This window comes from Pelmatolapia mariae, linkage group LG5 (genome assembly GCF_036321145.2).
Source record: "Pelmatolapia mariae isolate MD_Pm_ZW linkage group LG5, Pm_UMD_F_2, whole genome shotgun sequence".
Taxonomy (NCBI): domain Eukaryota; kingdom Metazoa; phylum Chordata; class Actinopteri; order Cichliformes; family Cichlidae; genus Pelmatolapia; species Pelmatolapia mariae.
In genome coordinates, this window is record NC_086231.1 from 19,939,966 (window position 1) to 19,957,398 (window position 17,433).

Here is a 17,433-nt window from a genome sequence, read left to right on the forward strand (position 1 = left end):
CCTCTGGCAGGGGAGCGGCAGCCAGTTGGGGAGTGAGGGGAAAGAGAAAAGAATAAAGGAGAACAAAGTGAGACAAGGGCCAAAATATACTACAGGAGACAAAAAAAATACAGTTTAATGTCACGCAGTATTGGTGTATAAACACAGGCTGGTGTACAGAGGTGAGTGTAGAAGAAGTGCTCAGAGTGTCATAAGAGGTCTCACAGCAGCCTAAATCTATTGTAGCAATTGTTCAGGGTCACCTGATCCAGTCCTAAATGGTTTATCGAAAAGAAAGTTTTAAACTTAATCTTAAAAGTAAAGGTTGTGTCTGTGTTTCAAATTCAAACTAAGAGCTGGTTAGAAGGGAGACGGGCCTGATAGCTGAAGGCTTTGCATTGAATTCTACTTTTAAAAACAGGCCTGTAGCCTGAGAGCAAAGTATTCTGTTGGGATAATGTGGTTCTATGAATCTACCCTGAATGTGAGGGTAAAGATTTTAAATTAAGCTCTGGATTTAACAGGAGTCAGTGAAGAGAAGCCAATATTGGGTAAATATTGTGTCTCTTTCTATCCCTCGTTAGTACTTTCTCTGCATTATTTTGAATTAACTGAAGGTTTTTCAGGTAGCTTGTAGAACAGCCTGAAATAAAGGGTTTCAATAGTCAAGCCTAACTTTTTAACATAACTCATAGATAGGGTGTTTTTAATTTTAGTGATGCTGGTAAACTAATAGCTAATACTAATAACTTTAGTGAATCTCTGTTTCTGCATCTCATACCATCATCAGGTGAATGTTTGATTTGATATGATAAGAGCACTGTGTTACTGTCGCAGATATTAGGACAGGCAGACATGTTTATTAGTTATTAATATTAAGACCAAGCTAAATGACACCATACATGAGTATAATTGTGATTTGTTGTAATTTGTTTTAATTGTACTTTTAACAATTAAAAAGCATCTTCTAGTGACAGGTCTTAAACAAATTCAGTCAATGATTGTGTATCTAGTTTTGGCCTCCGATGATAAAGGAAAGGGCAAAGAGGAAACACGGCAGACAGGCTGATACTCTCTGAGCAGATGGAGCTGTGCTGGTAAGAGGTGTGGCTGAAGGATCAGGAAATACTGGCATGGCAGCCTCACGAGGAACATAATGTCATTACTTGTAAGGGTGTGGATAATAAAATGTTTGAGTCAAAGGCTTCTGAGCGGTGACAACACTGTTGTTGACATGGTAACAGCAGTATGTTGAAGGACACACCACAGGCATCTGGTTAGTCTGAGTGTTCGGGTATTGTGGTGTGGGTTTCTGGATTTACAGGTTTAAGATGCTCGGCAGTTTGAGTTTGATCCTTTGGAGATACGAGCAGTTTGTTAGGGAATGGCAGAAAAGTATATTGAGAAAATACTAGAAACACGCAAGTGGGGAACTTATTGGACTTGTGATCATTTGTGGCCACAGGTATGGTTACAAAAACCACAGTCATGGAGGAGGGGCAAGAGGATGAGGTGGGGTTGTGGGATGGAAAATTCCAGGTCCCACAGGGAATTGTGAGAACAGAGGAAATGGATATTGTGGATACTATGGAGAGGCAGTTCACGTCTGGGAAACAAGACATGAGGCCTAAATGAGAATGCAGAGTAGTGAGATGCAGGCACTTTTTAGTTTACAAAGCTTGCAACAGTACCTGAGGGAAGCTACGGATGTAGTAGGGAATACCATAAACATGTGTGATAGGTAATATTTGTTGGTATGGGAACTACATATTGTGGAAACACTGGGAACTGAGGGTACTGAGTCTGCTGCAGGACCTGACCACTTTCACCAGGAGGTGCGATTGGTGTTGTAGTAGGGTTAATGTTGGGTAGCAAAAGGCAAGTAACCAAAAACTCACCATCCGCTCATAAAGGAAGGAGTGAATATTCTTTATCCTGCAAGGAAATAAACTGAGTAAATGTTTGTTTACAATGTTTGACCACAAGAGGGCCCATCACACCTTGATCTGTGAGCACATGCATCAATTAGAAGGTGCAGTAAATGTCAACTGTTCAGAAAACTATTTAACAATAAATCCACAGATGCTACACGTGTAAACACTCCAGTAGTTTTAATATCTGATTATTAACCATTAATCATTTTTTTTAATCTAGTGAATCTAAACTCAATATTATCAATGCATATTCAATATTCATACACTAAATGAAAAGTGTTTGATTTAGAATAATTAGAATATTAAATATATTCAGACTTTTTGATTTTATTGATGTGGTCTGCTGGGTTTTGTATGATCTATTCCAAATGAATAATTTACATTTTAAAATTAATCATTAACAAATCTTTTGTTTAAAAGTAAACAGTGAGTCAGATACAACAGACTACGATTAGTTTCATGAACATAAACTTTAATAAGACAGATGTGAGATGGTATTTAGGCTAGTGAAGCTTACCATGAGTCTAATTTAAGTCACTCTGATGGTCACATTTGAATGTCAGCAAATTTTTAGGTTAAACTTTAGTAAAATGATCTCAAAGGTAATCTCCAGAACCACCCCCTTTTCAAACTGTTGACCAATCATTCACTGCCATGTCAACCTGTAACGGGAGAAGTCTTTGTTGTGTATGATAAGCATGTACTGGACTAATCAGCTCTGTTATCCTGTTTTTTGTGTTTGTGCACCGCTGAGAAATACGGCTACTGAGAGTAGAAATAAAAAGATTAAAATATTTATGAGAAAAATAACCATCAAGTTTGTGATTTAAAAAAGCTAAATGTAGGTTTAAAAAAGTACCAAATTCAGCAGGAAAAAAAACTCAGAAAATTTCAAATGTTTCTGAGGTTTTTTCTTGTAAATGTACCTTTATTTCATCCTGAATTTACCACTTTTTCTCTGTACAATTTTTTTTCTTGTCAATTTATGACTTTTTGAATATTTTGAGTTCTTCCCAATAGATTCGCCTGTCACAGCGTAGCCTGTTAAAGACATTTTTAATTTTCCACTTTTTTTCTAACATTGGTAGTTATATCAAACAATTCAAGCTAAATAATAACACAACTAAATGCTACTAAGTTTAATTAATTCCCTTTTGTTCGGGGTAATTACCCACACCCATGTCTAAAATCTAATGTTTAAATTCTATTCCTTTTTTCACCTCTTCTCAAAATCTTCTGTTTCTCGGTTTTTCAGCTTTACGTAAACCAGTTTTCAGTGATCTAAACATCTACTAAAAGATTACATCCTTACACCTCCATGCTGACTGCCATTATTATGATTTGAATACAAACACAAACACACACACAAACACACACACACATATTTGAGCCAAAGTCAATAAAAGTAAATTTGGTATGATGTAAAACATGGTTAGCACAAAATTTATTCTTTCAATTTCTAAATTTATTGTTGATCATATTATTCATATAAATTCAAATTGATTTACAAACAAGACAGTAAAAACATCCAGTCACTATTGGTACACTAATCAGATGCCAACAGATAAGAGATGGTAACTTGCTGAATTAAAGGTCATCTGTCCTACATACACAAATAACACTGACAAATAGAACAAAACATATTAGACCTTTATTATTATTAAATACTCATATTATTCACTAGGAGAAAAAAGTCTGACTCAACAGATTTATTTAAGTGAAAGTACCATCATCTTCTCAAAAACATAAAGATCATATAAAAAGTGACAAATTTCAGGTCATACTGACTGTATTTTTGCATTATTAAACCCACCCATGGTAAACAGTTTTTACTAAAAGAAATATGATAGTTTATGTAAAAGAAGTTTATGTCCTTAGAGGTCTGTGACATCGTCATCTGACCAGTAATGCTGATGCATCACTGCAGAGAATTCCTCTCTCATGTATGCAGCAGCTGGAGACTCACTGCTGCCATTATTTTCAGATGCAGCACTGGGTGACTGTACTGGTTCTTTGGCCTGGAAATGGTCTAGAGATGCCGAAATGGACTCCGTGTCCATCCAGCCGTAGCTGATAAAGGCTGGAGGGAAGGGTTTTAGACCACCGTCTTCATCATTGGTGCCCATTGTCCATGAGGGAGGCGGAGGTGTGAACAGACTCCCTGCTACAAGCTGTCCGTGGTGAAAAGCATTGTCAATGCTGCGCCTGAGGTTAATAGGAGATGGGGGCCGCATGTCAAACTCTATAAGTGAAAGAATACACTCACGTTCACCAACTTTTTGCCACAGCAATGCTGCCTGAGAGTCCGAGCTGCTACTACCAGGATCAGACTTGTGCTCTGATATTTGGGTGGATGTTCGATCGTCATATGGGGACATTATGTTGTTGCTGATACCTGCTTTTGACAGATTATATTTGGTCCAGTTATTTGGCATCAGGTCTTCCCAGCTTGTATCTGATTTTTTTAGTGGGACTTTCCACACAATGGCTAACACCCTATCCCAAAAGCTTTTATCCTCCATTCTTTTGAATGCCTCCACTCTGCTCTGCACATGGTCACCCCTTGCGTGACCCTTAGATGGAGTCCAGAAGATCCAAGATCCCAGGACAAGCAAAGAGAATCCCCAGGCTAACTCAAGGAGTCTCGCCCAGAACTGACTCAGCCACCAGCCCCAGCCAAAGCGCCTCCAGTTTCCCAGTAGCCCATAAAGCCAGAAGAGACTATACATCTGAAGGCTGCAGCATAGCACCCCAAGGAAAGCACACCCTGCTATGACTCGCTTTCCACGCCTCTCGGCCCTCTGTGAAGGAGCCCACTGTGGCAAAGAGGACCTGAGAAAGGGTTGCAGATTGGAAAGGGCCTTTGTGAGGATCCCCAAGCAAAATGGGAGGCCCCAGCAGAGGGAAAGGGTCTGTAGCAAAAGAGGGACAGCAGGGGTTAAAGTTAAAGAGTATAGATCGGCTACAAATAATGCAGAGCAATGAAATATACCAAGCCCTCCAACCACCCATGGGTGCTGCAGCTTGAGTGGGAAAAGTAATAAATTTAACCCTTTCAGTGTAACCAGAGCGAGAGCAAGCTGCGCCCACAGAAGAAGCTGCAGAGGAACATTATGTAGCGCTGACAGAGTGGCATGAGACAGAATCTGACGGGTACCGTAGGGGTCAAGTATGAGGAGGATGGTACGCAAAGAGCCACCCATGATTAGGAAGCTATTTGCCAGGATCAGGGTGTAACAGAGGGGCCGAGGAAGCGTACATGCTCCAGCCGTCCCCAAAACTGCCAGGCAAGCCATCAGCGAGAAAAGGCTGGCAGACCCAAAGACGTGCAATTCCCAGGCAAACGCCAGTGTGCGCCTCATGTCATCCCAGAGCAGACTGGTGCCATTAAAGTTTTTAAGAACAATACACGGCCCAACACCCAGCACGCAGGGGCCTCCAGGTTCTGAAGGTTTATAATTTATCATGGAAGTAAACGCACTGGTATGGAAAGGAAGTTTAGGGCGGTCTCCACCTGAAAGAAAGAGAAGATTTTATATTTTTAATTAAAAATAATTTCATGGTGAATTTTTACATACTGTTAGTCCGATTACTAGCATAGTTGCACAGCACGCAGTGTCACAGACAACTACATGGAACCAAAAGATCCAATATCAATCACTTTTACTTTATTTGCTTTTTAAATAGATTTAAATATTATTTTTCATACAAAAATGTGAAAAGACGGATATAATTTTATACTAGATTTCACTGTGACCACCTGATAATTTAATGCAGTTAAAGAAAAACGTAAAGTAATGCACTATGTGTGTTACTTCACTTGCATATCACAGCTTTACTTACGAGTTGGGAAGTTGTGTTTCACAGCAGAGGTATGACTCTCTTGTAAGCGCTCTGCTGTTATGTGGCCGCCTTCCAGCAGAGCTCCCTCTGAGATTACGGGTACACTGGGGTGAGTGTTTCCTGTAATTGAAGTATTAGCTTTGTCAGCTCTTTGGTCCAGAGGCCCTGAGTGGTGCAGGCTGGGTTCTGTCCCCACTATGATTCCAGACCCAGAGTGGGTTTCTTTGCTCAATGGAGTGACAGCCTGATTGATGAGTTGCTGCAACTCCGTGCTGCCAACACTATACCGGCTGCCTTCTACAGGGCTTTCTGATTGAAAGATTACTTCCCTGGCCAAGCTGTCCAGGCTGCTGTTGTTTCTGGCTCCACTTTGAGTTATTTGGACTGAGCCAGAGTTGGACGGTGAATGCGAAGACTGAATAAGGCTTCCAAGTGAAGAGAGGGACACGGTTAGTGTCACAAAGAGCAGACGCCTCATTTTTGACAGCCAAGATCTGTAGAGAAGAAAGAGCGAAAGCACTGAAACACGTTTCCATGCATTCAGGTTCCTAATGTCCCTATCACTAAAATTAACAGTCTAAAAATATGCTTTACAGTTTTTCTGAAGCTAACGCAAAACTTCAGCCATCCAAGATAATGAAAAGCCTCTTTTAATAAAAAGTTCCTCTTTTTTTGCCACACTTTCACAGCAACTAAATAATCAGAAATTCCTTTGGTGAACACAAAAATGTGTACTAAAAATATTTATTGATGTCAAGATGGCTAAAACTTGATTTTACCTTGAAATAAACACTGAAACACTTTCTTCACAGCCATTATGGGGATGTAAATGATTATGATGTTAGCGCATCATGTAGGCGTTAATGGTAGAAATATATTTAGATTCACACAGACGAAATCTTATGTTTCAGTTCTAAATGACAATATTTTCTACGTGTAATCTGGAGGATGTGCACCCTCTACAATAAATGCACATTTGAATCAGCAAAATTACAACACAACTTTGGAAAAACTGTTCACAATATGAGTCAGTCGGACCAAAAATATAAAGTAGCCATTTCAGTAATAAATCACGCATGGTAAACAAGAGGTATCTAAATGCAATTAGAAAGACTAGAAAATGCTGTGAATCCAGAAAAACTCTGAAAAACTGAAATATTTTACCCCTTCATAGTTCAGTTATGATTCAGGCAAACACAAGTATAAAACACACATGACAACACATCATTCAGCTGTTAAATCAGTCTAACTCATTGACTTACCTGCGATCAAGTCTTATTTTCTGCTTTCTTTTTAGTGCATCACGGGTTGTGCTGCATCTCTGGTAAAAGTATGTGTAAAGCCTGATTTCTGAGGTGATACACAAGGTGCATCACAGTGAACCTTGAACATAGTGACTGGCGTGCTCACAACTAACTAACGGCTTATTGCACCTGCTGGTTACTTGGCAACTTTCCATCACTATGTCGCTAGTAAAACAAAGACCTGATTACCATGGCCCATTTCTGGAGAAAAAAAGTTGAATAAATAACTCCTGTTTACTGTTTGCAGTGTTCATAAATGAAGGATTTTAAAATTAAAATCAAAGTGGTAAATGACCGACTGTTAATAACAACCTACAAGCCTTCTGTTTTGTTTTAACGGCAGCTGTTTAAAGGTAAATCCTTCTCAAAAGGATTACATTAAGATTCTTACAGTGGCATAAAGTCACCTGCAGTGATAAGCCAGTAAGTCACGAGCCAAGTAAGCTGTTTCATGCCAACTTACTAGTTTATTATTTTTCCAGAGTATGCATGTGAAAGACTTACGCTTTATGATCAAATTAGGAGAGTGTTAGTCACCACTCAGATGAATCCTGTGGTCTTTTCTCTATCAATAATGGATCAGCTTTCTTTCCTCTTAACATCCACCATGGTGATAGTGTTCGGGCTAGATTTTGCTAAACAGGCAGATTTTCAGAAACTAGAAGATGTTACATTTAAAATGAAGATTCACTGCATTATGACTTTCTTTTTTTTCCATGAACCCTCTTAGGTCCAAGTCATCTTTGCTGACAGCCCCGATTTAGCCTCAAACCATAAACGTAACCCTGTATTTTGGAGAAAAGACAGTATATATTATACTGGGAAAAATAGTTCTGTTGCATACGTTAAAATAATTGTGTCCCCTTACTGCAAAGAATTTGGACATTTTCTTTTTAATTTACATCTTCTAGGATCATTGCTGGTGATGAGAGACCTCACAGGGTTAATTATAATAGAATTTGGGCGTTTTAAAGTTTATAAACAGGGGTGGACATTTAACAAGACCTTATCCTTAACCCTAGATGTGTTGCCAACACCCTGGAGGATGTTAAGCAGTTAAAGAAAAATGTACACATACTGCATAAACGCTGCCATAAGAGAGCCCTTGTAGAGTCAGAGATAGTCTGCAGCGAGTGTGGGAATTAACTCTTTCCTATCCAGTGTGTAGAGGACACAGCCTATGCACACAGCGCATCTGTCTAGGTCCACCTTAAGAAGGGCAAGAGGCAGTTTGTTGTGGAGGGAACAGGGGGAGGCCCTCAGTAGCACATGCCTGGCTCTTTAAGGCAGACTGGGGAAGTTAGAACAAGTTAAAGGCACATGCATTCATGTTTACCAAGCTTCAGGAGAACCATCCTGGAAGAAAATGTTTGTGTTTATTTAAAGTCACGTATCTTGATTTCCAGAGTCAGAGGAAATAAATTAAACAGTTAATAATAAAATAAAATGATTAATCAAAAACAGAGATATCGTAATATAAAAACAGTTTGACCGAAAATAATAATTTTAGTAAGGAATCCCTACTAAAATATTTTTAAACATTTTTTAATCATAATTATTGAAAAAGTGATAACAAAGGCCAATTAACCACATAATGTGGCCAATATCTATCTACCTAATTTAAATCTATACAGATCCTATTTTTCTGTAATATTAGAACAGATACTGTTCTGATAGTATGACAATAATAAGTCATTATTTTGTCTGATTTTTAAATAAATCTTCAATGAAAGGAGTGGTACTGTAAAAAAAAAAGGCTGTCTATTTATTGCGATCATTCAAACTGGCTATCTGTGTATATAGGTTCTATCATTTCAATGCAAATGAACCTGTTTTAATCTGAGAGACTGTGATTATCTTGCACTGCCTGGCTACAGTTGACCCACCGTTACAGATGAGACATGTCCTACCTTTAACTACACAAATGTGGTTGCACTTCTCGTCCAAATGTCATGTAAGTTTTCATAACAGTGCTGCTCTTGCTACCGGGATGGGAGCTGCAGTTATCAGCCCGTTGGTTGGCAGAGCAGTGTGGAAAGCAGCCGCGTTGTTTTCGGGGCCTATACTTCCGTCATTTTATGTCTCACTTGGTAAACAGTGTGTGGGGTTTTGTGCGTGTCGCTGAGTGGTGTTTTTTTGGACATACGACGTGGGATTTCGCCGCATAAATAAACCTGCGCTTTGCTGGAAGTGGTAAACTTTTAACACAGCCCGGAGCTCAGCGTGAAATAAGCAGACGTCAGAGAATCGGCCAATGGTTAAATTTTATCTCCGTGTAATCACGGCATTGTTTTGCGGGATTGCACAGCTGCTAAAATGTGCTATGTAGCCAAGTAAATGGTATGCCGGTGGTAGCTGTTAGACGTTTATCGGCTTTTTGGTTTTAAACACCGTGCCTTGGCGGAAACAAGAGGATTTCATTTTATTTAAGGTAGCATGACAGGATCCAGAGCCGCCGAGCTAGCTCGCTAGCTAACGTTAGCACAGTGGTTAGCCAGCGAGGTGTTGCTGTATTGAATACAGTTCGATAGACTCTATTATGAGTAAAACTATAGCCGTGTTGTTTAAGTTACGGCATAAATTATATTGGTATTCAACAGTGTAGAATGCAGTCGGCGGTTGCTACTCAGTGAACTATCCATATGGGTTGTGGCAAAACAGCGCCTAGCTAACATTGTTAAGCTAGCATGCTAACAACTAGCTGTCACATAAACTGTCAATATAATGAAACGAGGCACTATTGTTGGTGCCTTGCTTCATTACTTCATTGCTATTTAACCCAGTTAATCGCTCATGGTAAACATTTAGGTTTACCTTTCAGCTAATCTGTGATTGCAGTGTTTTTTAATTGTAGGAAAAGTTGATTTAAGCAAAGCACAGTCATTGTATTAGCTCCAAGCCAAATGCATTTAACATAGTAACCCTAACGTTCCCAACCTTACTGACAATCATTTAAACTGCATCATTTTACTTGTATGTAAGAGAGAAAAGCTGTCTCTCATCATTTTACATGAACATTGCAAATGCAGCTTGTTTAGGATGTAATGGATGTAACTGTGCTCTTAGAAGTTTAAAAGAAAAATCTTCTTTCCAGGTCCAGTGACGATGAACGATCAGGAGAGTGGGGTGGTCTCCTTTGACGAATATGTGCGACAAAAGGCCCGCACTGTTCCTCAGCACAGGATGAAGGAGTTCCTGGAGTCTCTTGCCAAGGGCCCAGAGGTGCTGCAGGAGTTCAGCCAGCAGGAAGGGGCAGCCACCAGCACAGCCATGGTGTACCATCAGCAGGGTGCCAACTGTGTTTACACAGACAGCACGGAGGTGGCAGGATCTCTCCTGGAGCTGGCCTGTCCAGTAAGACACTTTATATTGGGTGTTGAATTATGTTGTTACTGTTGTTTGGTGGTTTGCAATTACATGTACATGTTTTATAACAGGTACAGGTGACCTCAACAGAGATGTCACCCCAGCTGCATCAAGGATCTGAACAGCAGCTTCACGTGCAGGTTAGTTTCTTCTTGTTTCAGCTGCTCTTTTTATTGGTTGGATCATCTACCTCCATCTCACCCTATCCCTAGCATCCTCCTCTTTCACACAAACTCTCAAAGTTTGCATCCACACTGCTCAACCTGAACTGGCCCAGTGATATATTCATTTCTAATCACGTCCATCCTGGTCACTCCAAATACAAATCTGAGCAACTTCAGCTCTGTGACCTGCAGTTCCACCTTGTCTTACTGTCAGTGCCACTGTCTCCAAACCGTACATCAGAGCAGATCTCACTACCGTCTTTTAAATTCTTGTTGTTCTGTCACAAATCACCCTGCCACTTGTCTCCATCCACTCAACCCTGCCTGCACTCTCTTCTTCACCTCTGTTGATTTGAATGGTTGATCCTAGAAATTTAAACTAATAGATCATGATGTCATTTGCAAACGTGGTCCACAGAGACTCTTCCTGCCTAACCTCATACAAAAACATAGTGTGTTTAAATTTTATATAGCCGATTGTCCTCTCAGTCCCAGCACACCACAATTACTCACTAGTGTTTGGGTCATTACACAGAGACCAGAATATGTTACAAATTATTAGTTACTGTTTTAAAAAGCAGTGCGTTATTTTTGCATTACTCCATAGCATAGCCTGATACACTGTCACACATATGAGAATGCATCTATGTTGACATTAAAAACCTGAGGTTACTAAGGATGTACCAATCCAGCTTTTTCCCTTTCTGATCTGACACCTTCTTTGACTGTGAGTCTCTGCTGATGTACTGATTTGATCTCAGTGTTAGATTAAAAAGCTGTATTTCTCACTGTGAGGAAGAGATTGAAATAAGGGTGGATGATTATAGATTCAAAATTTATATCGTGATATTTCATCAGAAAATTTGTGATAATTTTGGTGATATAGAAAAAACAATACAATTTTTTTTTAAACACTTGCAGTCAGCAGCTTTTTTTGTAAGTGTAAGTAAATGAAGTGCACTTTCTTACTGAAATGAAATTTGAAATGTGAATCTGTTAAAACAAGGTGGCAACAGCATTACATTCAATGACTCAGCATACGTCAAATGTAATCACAAAAGTAGCCAAGGTAGTGTTTCCATGTAAGTTTGTATAAACATATAAAATAACTGCTTAACATTTGAGTTTCTCAATAACTAAAGTAGCTTAACCTCCTCAAACACCTGCGCAGTATTGTCACATAATAAACCTGAAAACTTTTTTTTTTTTTTTAAACCCGGGATGTTTTTTGTTGTTGTTTTTTTTTCTTGGGTTGAGCTGTTTAAACACCTGCAGGTGATTAATTCGGTAATTTCTATCCACCATTGGCTCTTCCTGTCATAGTGATGCTTAGTTTGAGGCATTTGTTTACTTTTGGGTTACACGTCAGGAGCTGCGAGCCTCTCCTCAAAGTTTGTCCACCTTTTGCAGGAGTGGTTTTCTGGAATATTTGAAAGGTAGCTCCCTTTTTACTAAATCTATCAGAGGCTGACATGTTGCTGTTCCTCTCAGACATGCCTGGGTTTTTCTCCTAGTCCTACATTTGAAAATGTAAGTGTGAGACATTGCTGTAGCAAAAGCATCAAAATATGACACTCTTATAGCACATAAAATGTGTACTGCTGTTATCTTTATCAGCTATAGATGCGAATCATTTGTATGAAATGAGGTCATACTCCACTTACGTTTTCATAAGTTTTGAAAAGGGTTAGGGTTAAAAACAGGTTATAAATTTACCGGATTTATGGTATTTATTATTGAAAAATGACAAAGGGAGGATAAATGCAATGGGGAAAATAAGAAATATATTCTTGTTCATTTAATCTATTTGCACTGGACTGGAGTCATTAGGCTGCAAACTTCATCGAGAATGAGACAGCTGGAGTGAAATGAACTTTAACTGAGTTGATCACATTTTAAATTATAATTATATCATAAGTTTAGTAAACACTCCTAAAAAGTGTTACACAAAACTTTCCATCTTGCATGACTGGACAGAGCATAATGAGAGTGAAAGTAAACAAGAGGAAATTAAGAGAGAGAAAGTGATAAAGTATCACTGTCATCGTGCAGACTTTTCAGTCGTGTCTCACTTTGACCGCATTTTCCAGTTAAATAAATGCTTCTGCAGATGTACAGATAGAAATTGTTGGTGTAGCAGCATGAAATGCCCCCAAACCTTCCTCCATGCTGTGTTAGCTGTGGCGCTAACTGCTGCTGTTATCTGGTAAAGTAAACAGAAAACATTGTAGAACTCAAAGGAATGGATCGGCTCATTGTAACCCATACTGACCCAAAAAGCTGGATCGAGTATTGGACTGATATCCAATCCAAATATCAAAGCAGTGCGTTCTGAGAGGCTACAGTCAGGCTCACTGGAAGGAATCCCTTTCCTACTGAGTACACACAGAAGATCTTTCACTTAGTATTTAAGTATGCATACAGAGCCAACAGGAAATGTGAAAACCATGCAAAGGAGCACTTTACAGAAAAATGTTGTGGTCACAATGATTCTTCAGTAGGAAAAGGTGCAGGTGGAAATGGAGGATACATTTCTGACTGGTTATACTGACTTGTACCATCACATTCTAGTCCTTCTGTGCAATAAAAATTAAAGCAATGTAAATGTATTTAATGTAGTTGGAAAGAGGGTGTTTGCCTGTTGTGCAGATAATTAAAGACCTTGTAGCACAACCACTGAAATATCTGTTTGATTAGTAGCAGAAGTTAGTTCTATGAAGTATCAAAGCCAAAAAAAAGATCAATTTTCTCTCAGGATTATGGTTGCTGTTTCATGTTTGTTCAATTCACATTAATGTCATTAAAACAGGATCGGTCACCTCAGACATGGGTGTATCTTACTGAGACTTTAATGTATAAACTTGAGACCCCTTATGACTTTGATAACTGTTGTGTTGTTCATAGCAGAAATGTCAAAGAAAAGTATTTCAGTGTGTTGATGATACTTCATTTCTTCATAAGGTTGCTTACAAGTCTGTTTGTTTTTCTCACACTCCCTCTGTGCCAGGTTCAGATCCAAGAACAGCAGGGCCAAACAGTTGGCCAGGTTCTTCAGGTGGCCTCCCCCTCTCAGCAGGACATACAGGGAATCTCAACAGCCCAGCTTGTGCAGGCAGGAGAGCTCACAGAGGAGCAGCAGCAGCAGGTAGAGGATTAACTTCAGTTACGTCTATCAGGTTTTACCATTTTTCCTCATTTAAACAAAAGAGAAAAAAAACCAAAAAAAACATGTTTACTGTGTTTCACAGATTCAGGCTCAGTTGGTTGCCGCCGTAGCTGGAGGACAACAAATCCAACTGTCAAGTGGCCAACAAATCCAGTTGCAGGGAATGCAGCATATTCAGCTGCCTGGGGGACAACAAATTCAACTTCAGGCCGGCCAGCAGATTCAGTTACAGGGTGGGCAACAAATCCAGATCCAGACCATTGAGGCCATGACTCCTGCTCAGCAACAGGACTCTACCAGGGAGGCAGAGCGGAGGCCCAGCACTATCCCCACTGTTCTCCAACCAGCCAAGAAGCGTAAGATGGATGTTCCCCTAGCTGTTTCGTATGCTGTTCCACAGGGGCAGCAGGTGGCTACAGTTTTAGCCATCCCTCAAGGGCAGCAGCAAAGTTATGTGTCCCTACGACCGGATTTGCTCACAGTTGACAGTGCTCAGCTGTACAGCACTACAGGAACAATCACAGGTCCCCAAGGTGAGACCTGGACCATCCCTGTGTACTCCACTCCACAGCAGCAGGGTGTAACTCACATTGCTATACCACAGGAGACGTATAGCACAGTGCAAGTAACTACCGCCAACGGCAAGGACAAAATGTCCCCAAATTCCACATCGAGATCTGCCGATGTGCATTCGGCCACCACTGCAACACAGGAAGAGATCGTGCAGACCCTCTTCCCAGCACAGTTCATGAACGGGAACATTCATATCCCCGTGGCAGTGCAGACCGTAGGAGGGACATACAACACTACACAGTCAGTGCAAATATGGGACCCAAATCAACAGCAGAGTCAAGGGGAAGATGGACAAGACCAGCAGCTCCATCTGCAGGTTAGAAAAGACTCAGTCTTTACAGCTGTACTCTGGTCCTTGATAATTATGGCTGGAACTAAATTTGCCCTGTGCAAATCAAACAGAACAGAACTGATAATTGTTGCTTTGGTCATAATCATGATGGTGTTTTCAAAAGTTCATGTTTATTTGTAGTCTTTTTTTTTTCTTACTGAATTAAGAATGTGAACTAGTTTAACTATGACTAGTTAATACTACTAATCGTAACAATACCATGTTACAACATAATAGTATTATCATACTATGAATTACCATCATGTAATTAATAAGGTGTGTTTAACTCTGCTGCCATCTTTCTCAAAAACAACCTTTTTTTTATTTTTTATTTTGCTCTTCTACTGCAGGGTCAAGTAGCCACTGAAGCTCAGGGCGAAGCACCCACAGAGATTCTGGTTCCTGTGTGTCTAAAGCCAGAGGAAGGGCTGGAGGTTTGGCGCCTTTGGGTGAAGAGAAAAAATGCTGAACTAAGCAAACGGGAAACAACAAAGCTTGCGCCCATAGGACGTAAGTAGGCCTGGTACAGTTGTCTCAGTAACAGTGAGCTCTTGCTGAAACCAGAGGAAGTCATAACATTTTGCTGTTAGCACTCTGTGTAGTACGTACTGTTATTCTTGGTCACCTAGAAGTAAAGTCAGTTTTATACTGCTTCTCCAAACGTAGTGTTTTCTGGTATTTCTGCGTTCAGGTCGTCAGCCCCTGCGTTTTCAGGAAGATCTGGTATCCAGTGCAGTGGCAGAATTAAACTTGGGTCTTTCCCTGATGACACAGGAGGCACGAGGATCCGAGGACGAACAGTTTGCTCCCGATGTCCTGTATTATGTTTTCTTGTGTATACAGAAGGTTAGTATCCCCATACTCAACCACAAAGAGGCAGGAAGAATAAAACTAAGGCTGAAATTGCTTAATAATCTTTTCTGTGTTGGTTTTTTTTTTTCTTTTTTATAGTATCTGTCTGAAAATGGACGTGTGGATGATATTTTCAATGATCCATATTACACTCGATTTTGCGAAAGTTTACACAAAATCCTGCACGACTGGAAACCCACTGTGCATCCTTTAGGTAAGGCAGAATCCACAATTTTGTAATTGTTTTCGATATTCAGGCAACATTTACATGTATGTAAACACTCGACAATGGGCATCTTTGACATTTGGGATCTTTTCTGGCATGATTGTCATAGCAACAACCATCAGTCATTCACAAGATTAAAAGAGCTCCAGTTGCCTGTTTGCATTAGCCATGCTAGCTGCACTTTACTAACCTTATACATATATAACGGGCTTATTGCTCACGGCAATGATCAGCTTCTGCATTAGCAAAATTGATTGATTAGAGGGTACTGCATGTGCAATGTTATTTGATTGGCTGACACGTGGTCAGGAACAGTTAACAGCATTTTTTCTTGGCAAGGACGAGCTAAGCAGCAGATCAACGATTTAGTTCGGCATCACATCATCCTGTTCAACGTGACGGAGATGCGCTGAAGCCTGAAACACATGCATGTGAATCCTGCCGTACTCATGGTATGTTTTCCTCTTAGGTTATATCATCCCAAGTCACGTGACAGAGGAGATGCTGTGGGAGTGTAAACAGCTTGGCGCACATTCACCTTCCACATTGCTCACAACTCTAATGTATTTCAACACTAAGTGAGTAACCATTGAATGGCCCTTATAGTCTTTTATCCTCTCTCTAATCGCTCAGAGTCGAATACCGAATATGGTACAATGTCGTATTTGTTGCAGGTATTTCCGCCTGATAACACCTGAACAGCACATGAAAGTAGCTTTCTCTAAAGTCTTAAGACACTCAAGGAAGAACCCAACTAACGCCAAGGACAAAGCAACCAGTATTCGCCTTCTCAAAGGGCAAGGCCTACACAGTGCCGGACAAAAAGGTACTCTCTTGCTCAGGTCGTGATTAGCTCAGTGTTGGATAGCAGTAATGCCCGTTGTTGACCTGTTGCTGTGCACTGCATCATTTAGGAACCGATGACATGTATGAAGAGCAGATCGAGGATCCTGCGAATCCTCTTCGTTGTCCCATCAAACTTTACGACTTTTACCTCTTCAAATGGTGAGCAGCACTTCAGCTTAGTAGGATTTATGTGATGATTACTCTTCAGTTTACACCCCCAGACACATGCTTACTTTCTTTTCCAGCCCACAGAGCGTTAAAGGACGTAACGATGCGTACTACATGACTCCAGAGCCTGTCGTTGCACCAAACAGCCCGATGTGGTACTCCTCTCAGCCCCTCACAATTCAGCAGGTGGAACAAATGCTGTCTCGCATCATCGTGGTCAGAGAGATCCAGGAGATCATCGGTGTTGTTCCAGAAAATTTGAGCTAGATTGAGGACTTGGCTCACAGGAACTTGTTCTCCAGATTGTTGACTATGCAGTATCCATCCTGACTATTATCATCGATGGCCATTAAAATAAAGTGGAACAACTTCTGAGGAGAGTATCATGATTATGCTCATCAGATTCATAAATTCTTCTCTTCTTATTATCTCTGTTTTTGACCGGTGGGTTGGACTTCTCGTTCTCTTGGCTGCCTTTGTAAGATATCACCTCTGTAACTTTTGAACCGGCAAGTGAGCAAGATTTTAGTCTCTTCTCAGCTGGGCAGAGATGATACACGTTCCTGTACAAAGTCAGTCTTATAAATGATTAAACAACTGTAATCTTTTCTTTCTTAACCTCACAGGCTGTTCACATCTTAATTCTCTAGTACCACTAGTAATAATCTTAAGACAGTTACA

At 40.2% G+C, this 17,433-nt stretch overlaps 2 protein-coding genes across 5 annotated transcripts; one reads left to right on the forward strand and one right to left on the reverse strand.

Moving 5' to 3' along the window:
- Positions 1 to 3,369: 3,369 nt before the first annotated feature.
- LOC134627101 (proline-rich transmembrane protein 3-like) lies at positions 3,370 to 7,181 on the reverse strand. Its single transcript, XM_063473032.1, has 3 exons — positions 7,019 to 7,181; positions 5,757 to 6,250; positions 3,370 to 5,427 (listed from the first exon to the last, which is right to left on the reverse strand). The coding sequence occupies exons 2-3, from the start codon at positions 6,232 to 6,234 to the stop codon at positions 3,788 to 3,790; spliced, it is 2,118 nt and encodes a 705-aa protein (XP_063329102.1). The 5' UTR covers positions 6,235 to 6,250; positions 7,019 to 7,181; the 3' UTR covers positions 3,370 to 3,787.
- Positions 7,182 to 8,910: 1,729 nt separating this feature from the next.
- On the forward strand, positions 8,911 to 17,127 carry LOC134627716 (transcriptional regulator QRICH1-like). 4 transcript variants are annotated; one of them, XM_063474067.1, is made up of 12 exons: positions 8,911 to 9,014; positions 10,155 to 10,414; positions 10,498 to 10,566; positions 13,598 to 13,735; positions 13,839 to 14,645; positions 15,011 to 15,170; positions 15,352 to 15,506; positions 15,612 to 15,726; positions 16,208 to 16,316; positions 16,413 to 16,564; positions 16,653 to 16,743; positions 16,830 to 17,127. In XM_063474067.1, the coding sequence occupies exons 1-12, from the start codon at positions 9,008 to 9,010 to the stop codon at positions 17,017 to 17,019; spliced, it is 2,253 nt and encodes a 750-aa protein (XP_063330137.1). In that variant the 5' UTR covers positions 8,911 to 9,007; the 3' UTR covers positions 17,020 to 17,127. The 4 variants fall into 4 exon arrangements, with proteins under 4 accessions (XP_063330137.1, XP_063330139.1, XP_063330138.1 ...); XM_063474069.1 differs by lacking the exon at positions 8,911 to 9,014 and adding an exon at positions 9,061 to 9,491; XM_063474068.1 differs by lacking the exon at positions 8,911 to 9,014 and adding an exon at positions 9,061 to 9,253.
- Positions 17,128 to 17,433: the final 306 nt, after the last annotated feature.

What these genes read in the sequence shown, in the direction of transcription:
- LOC134627716 (XM_063474066.1), top strand. Translation starts at nt 9,748, where the DNA reads ATGCTAACAACTAGCTGTCACATAAACTGTCAATATAATGAAACGAGG. An exon ending in ACCAGCAGCTCCATCTGCAG is followed by an intron (nt 14,646 to 15,010) that starts GTTAGAAAAGAC and finishes CTTCTACTGCAG; the next exon opens with GGTCAAGTAGCCACTGAAGC. An exon ending in TTTTCTTGTGTATACAGAAG is followed by an intron (nt 15,507 to 15,611) that starts GTTAGTATCCCC and finishes TCTTTTTTATAG; the next exon opens with TATCTGTCTGAAAATGGACG.
- LOC134627101 (XM_063473032.1), bottom strand. Translation starts at nt 6,234, where the DNA reads ATGAGGCGTCTGCTCTTTGTGACACTAACCGTGTCCCTCTCTTCACTT. An exon ending in GAAACACAACTTCCCAACTC is followed by an intron (nt 5,428 to 5,756) that starts GTAAGTAAAGCT and finishes TCTTTCTTTCAG; the next exon opens with GTGGAGACCGCCCTAAACTT.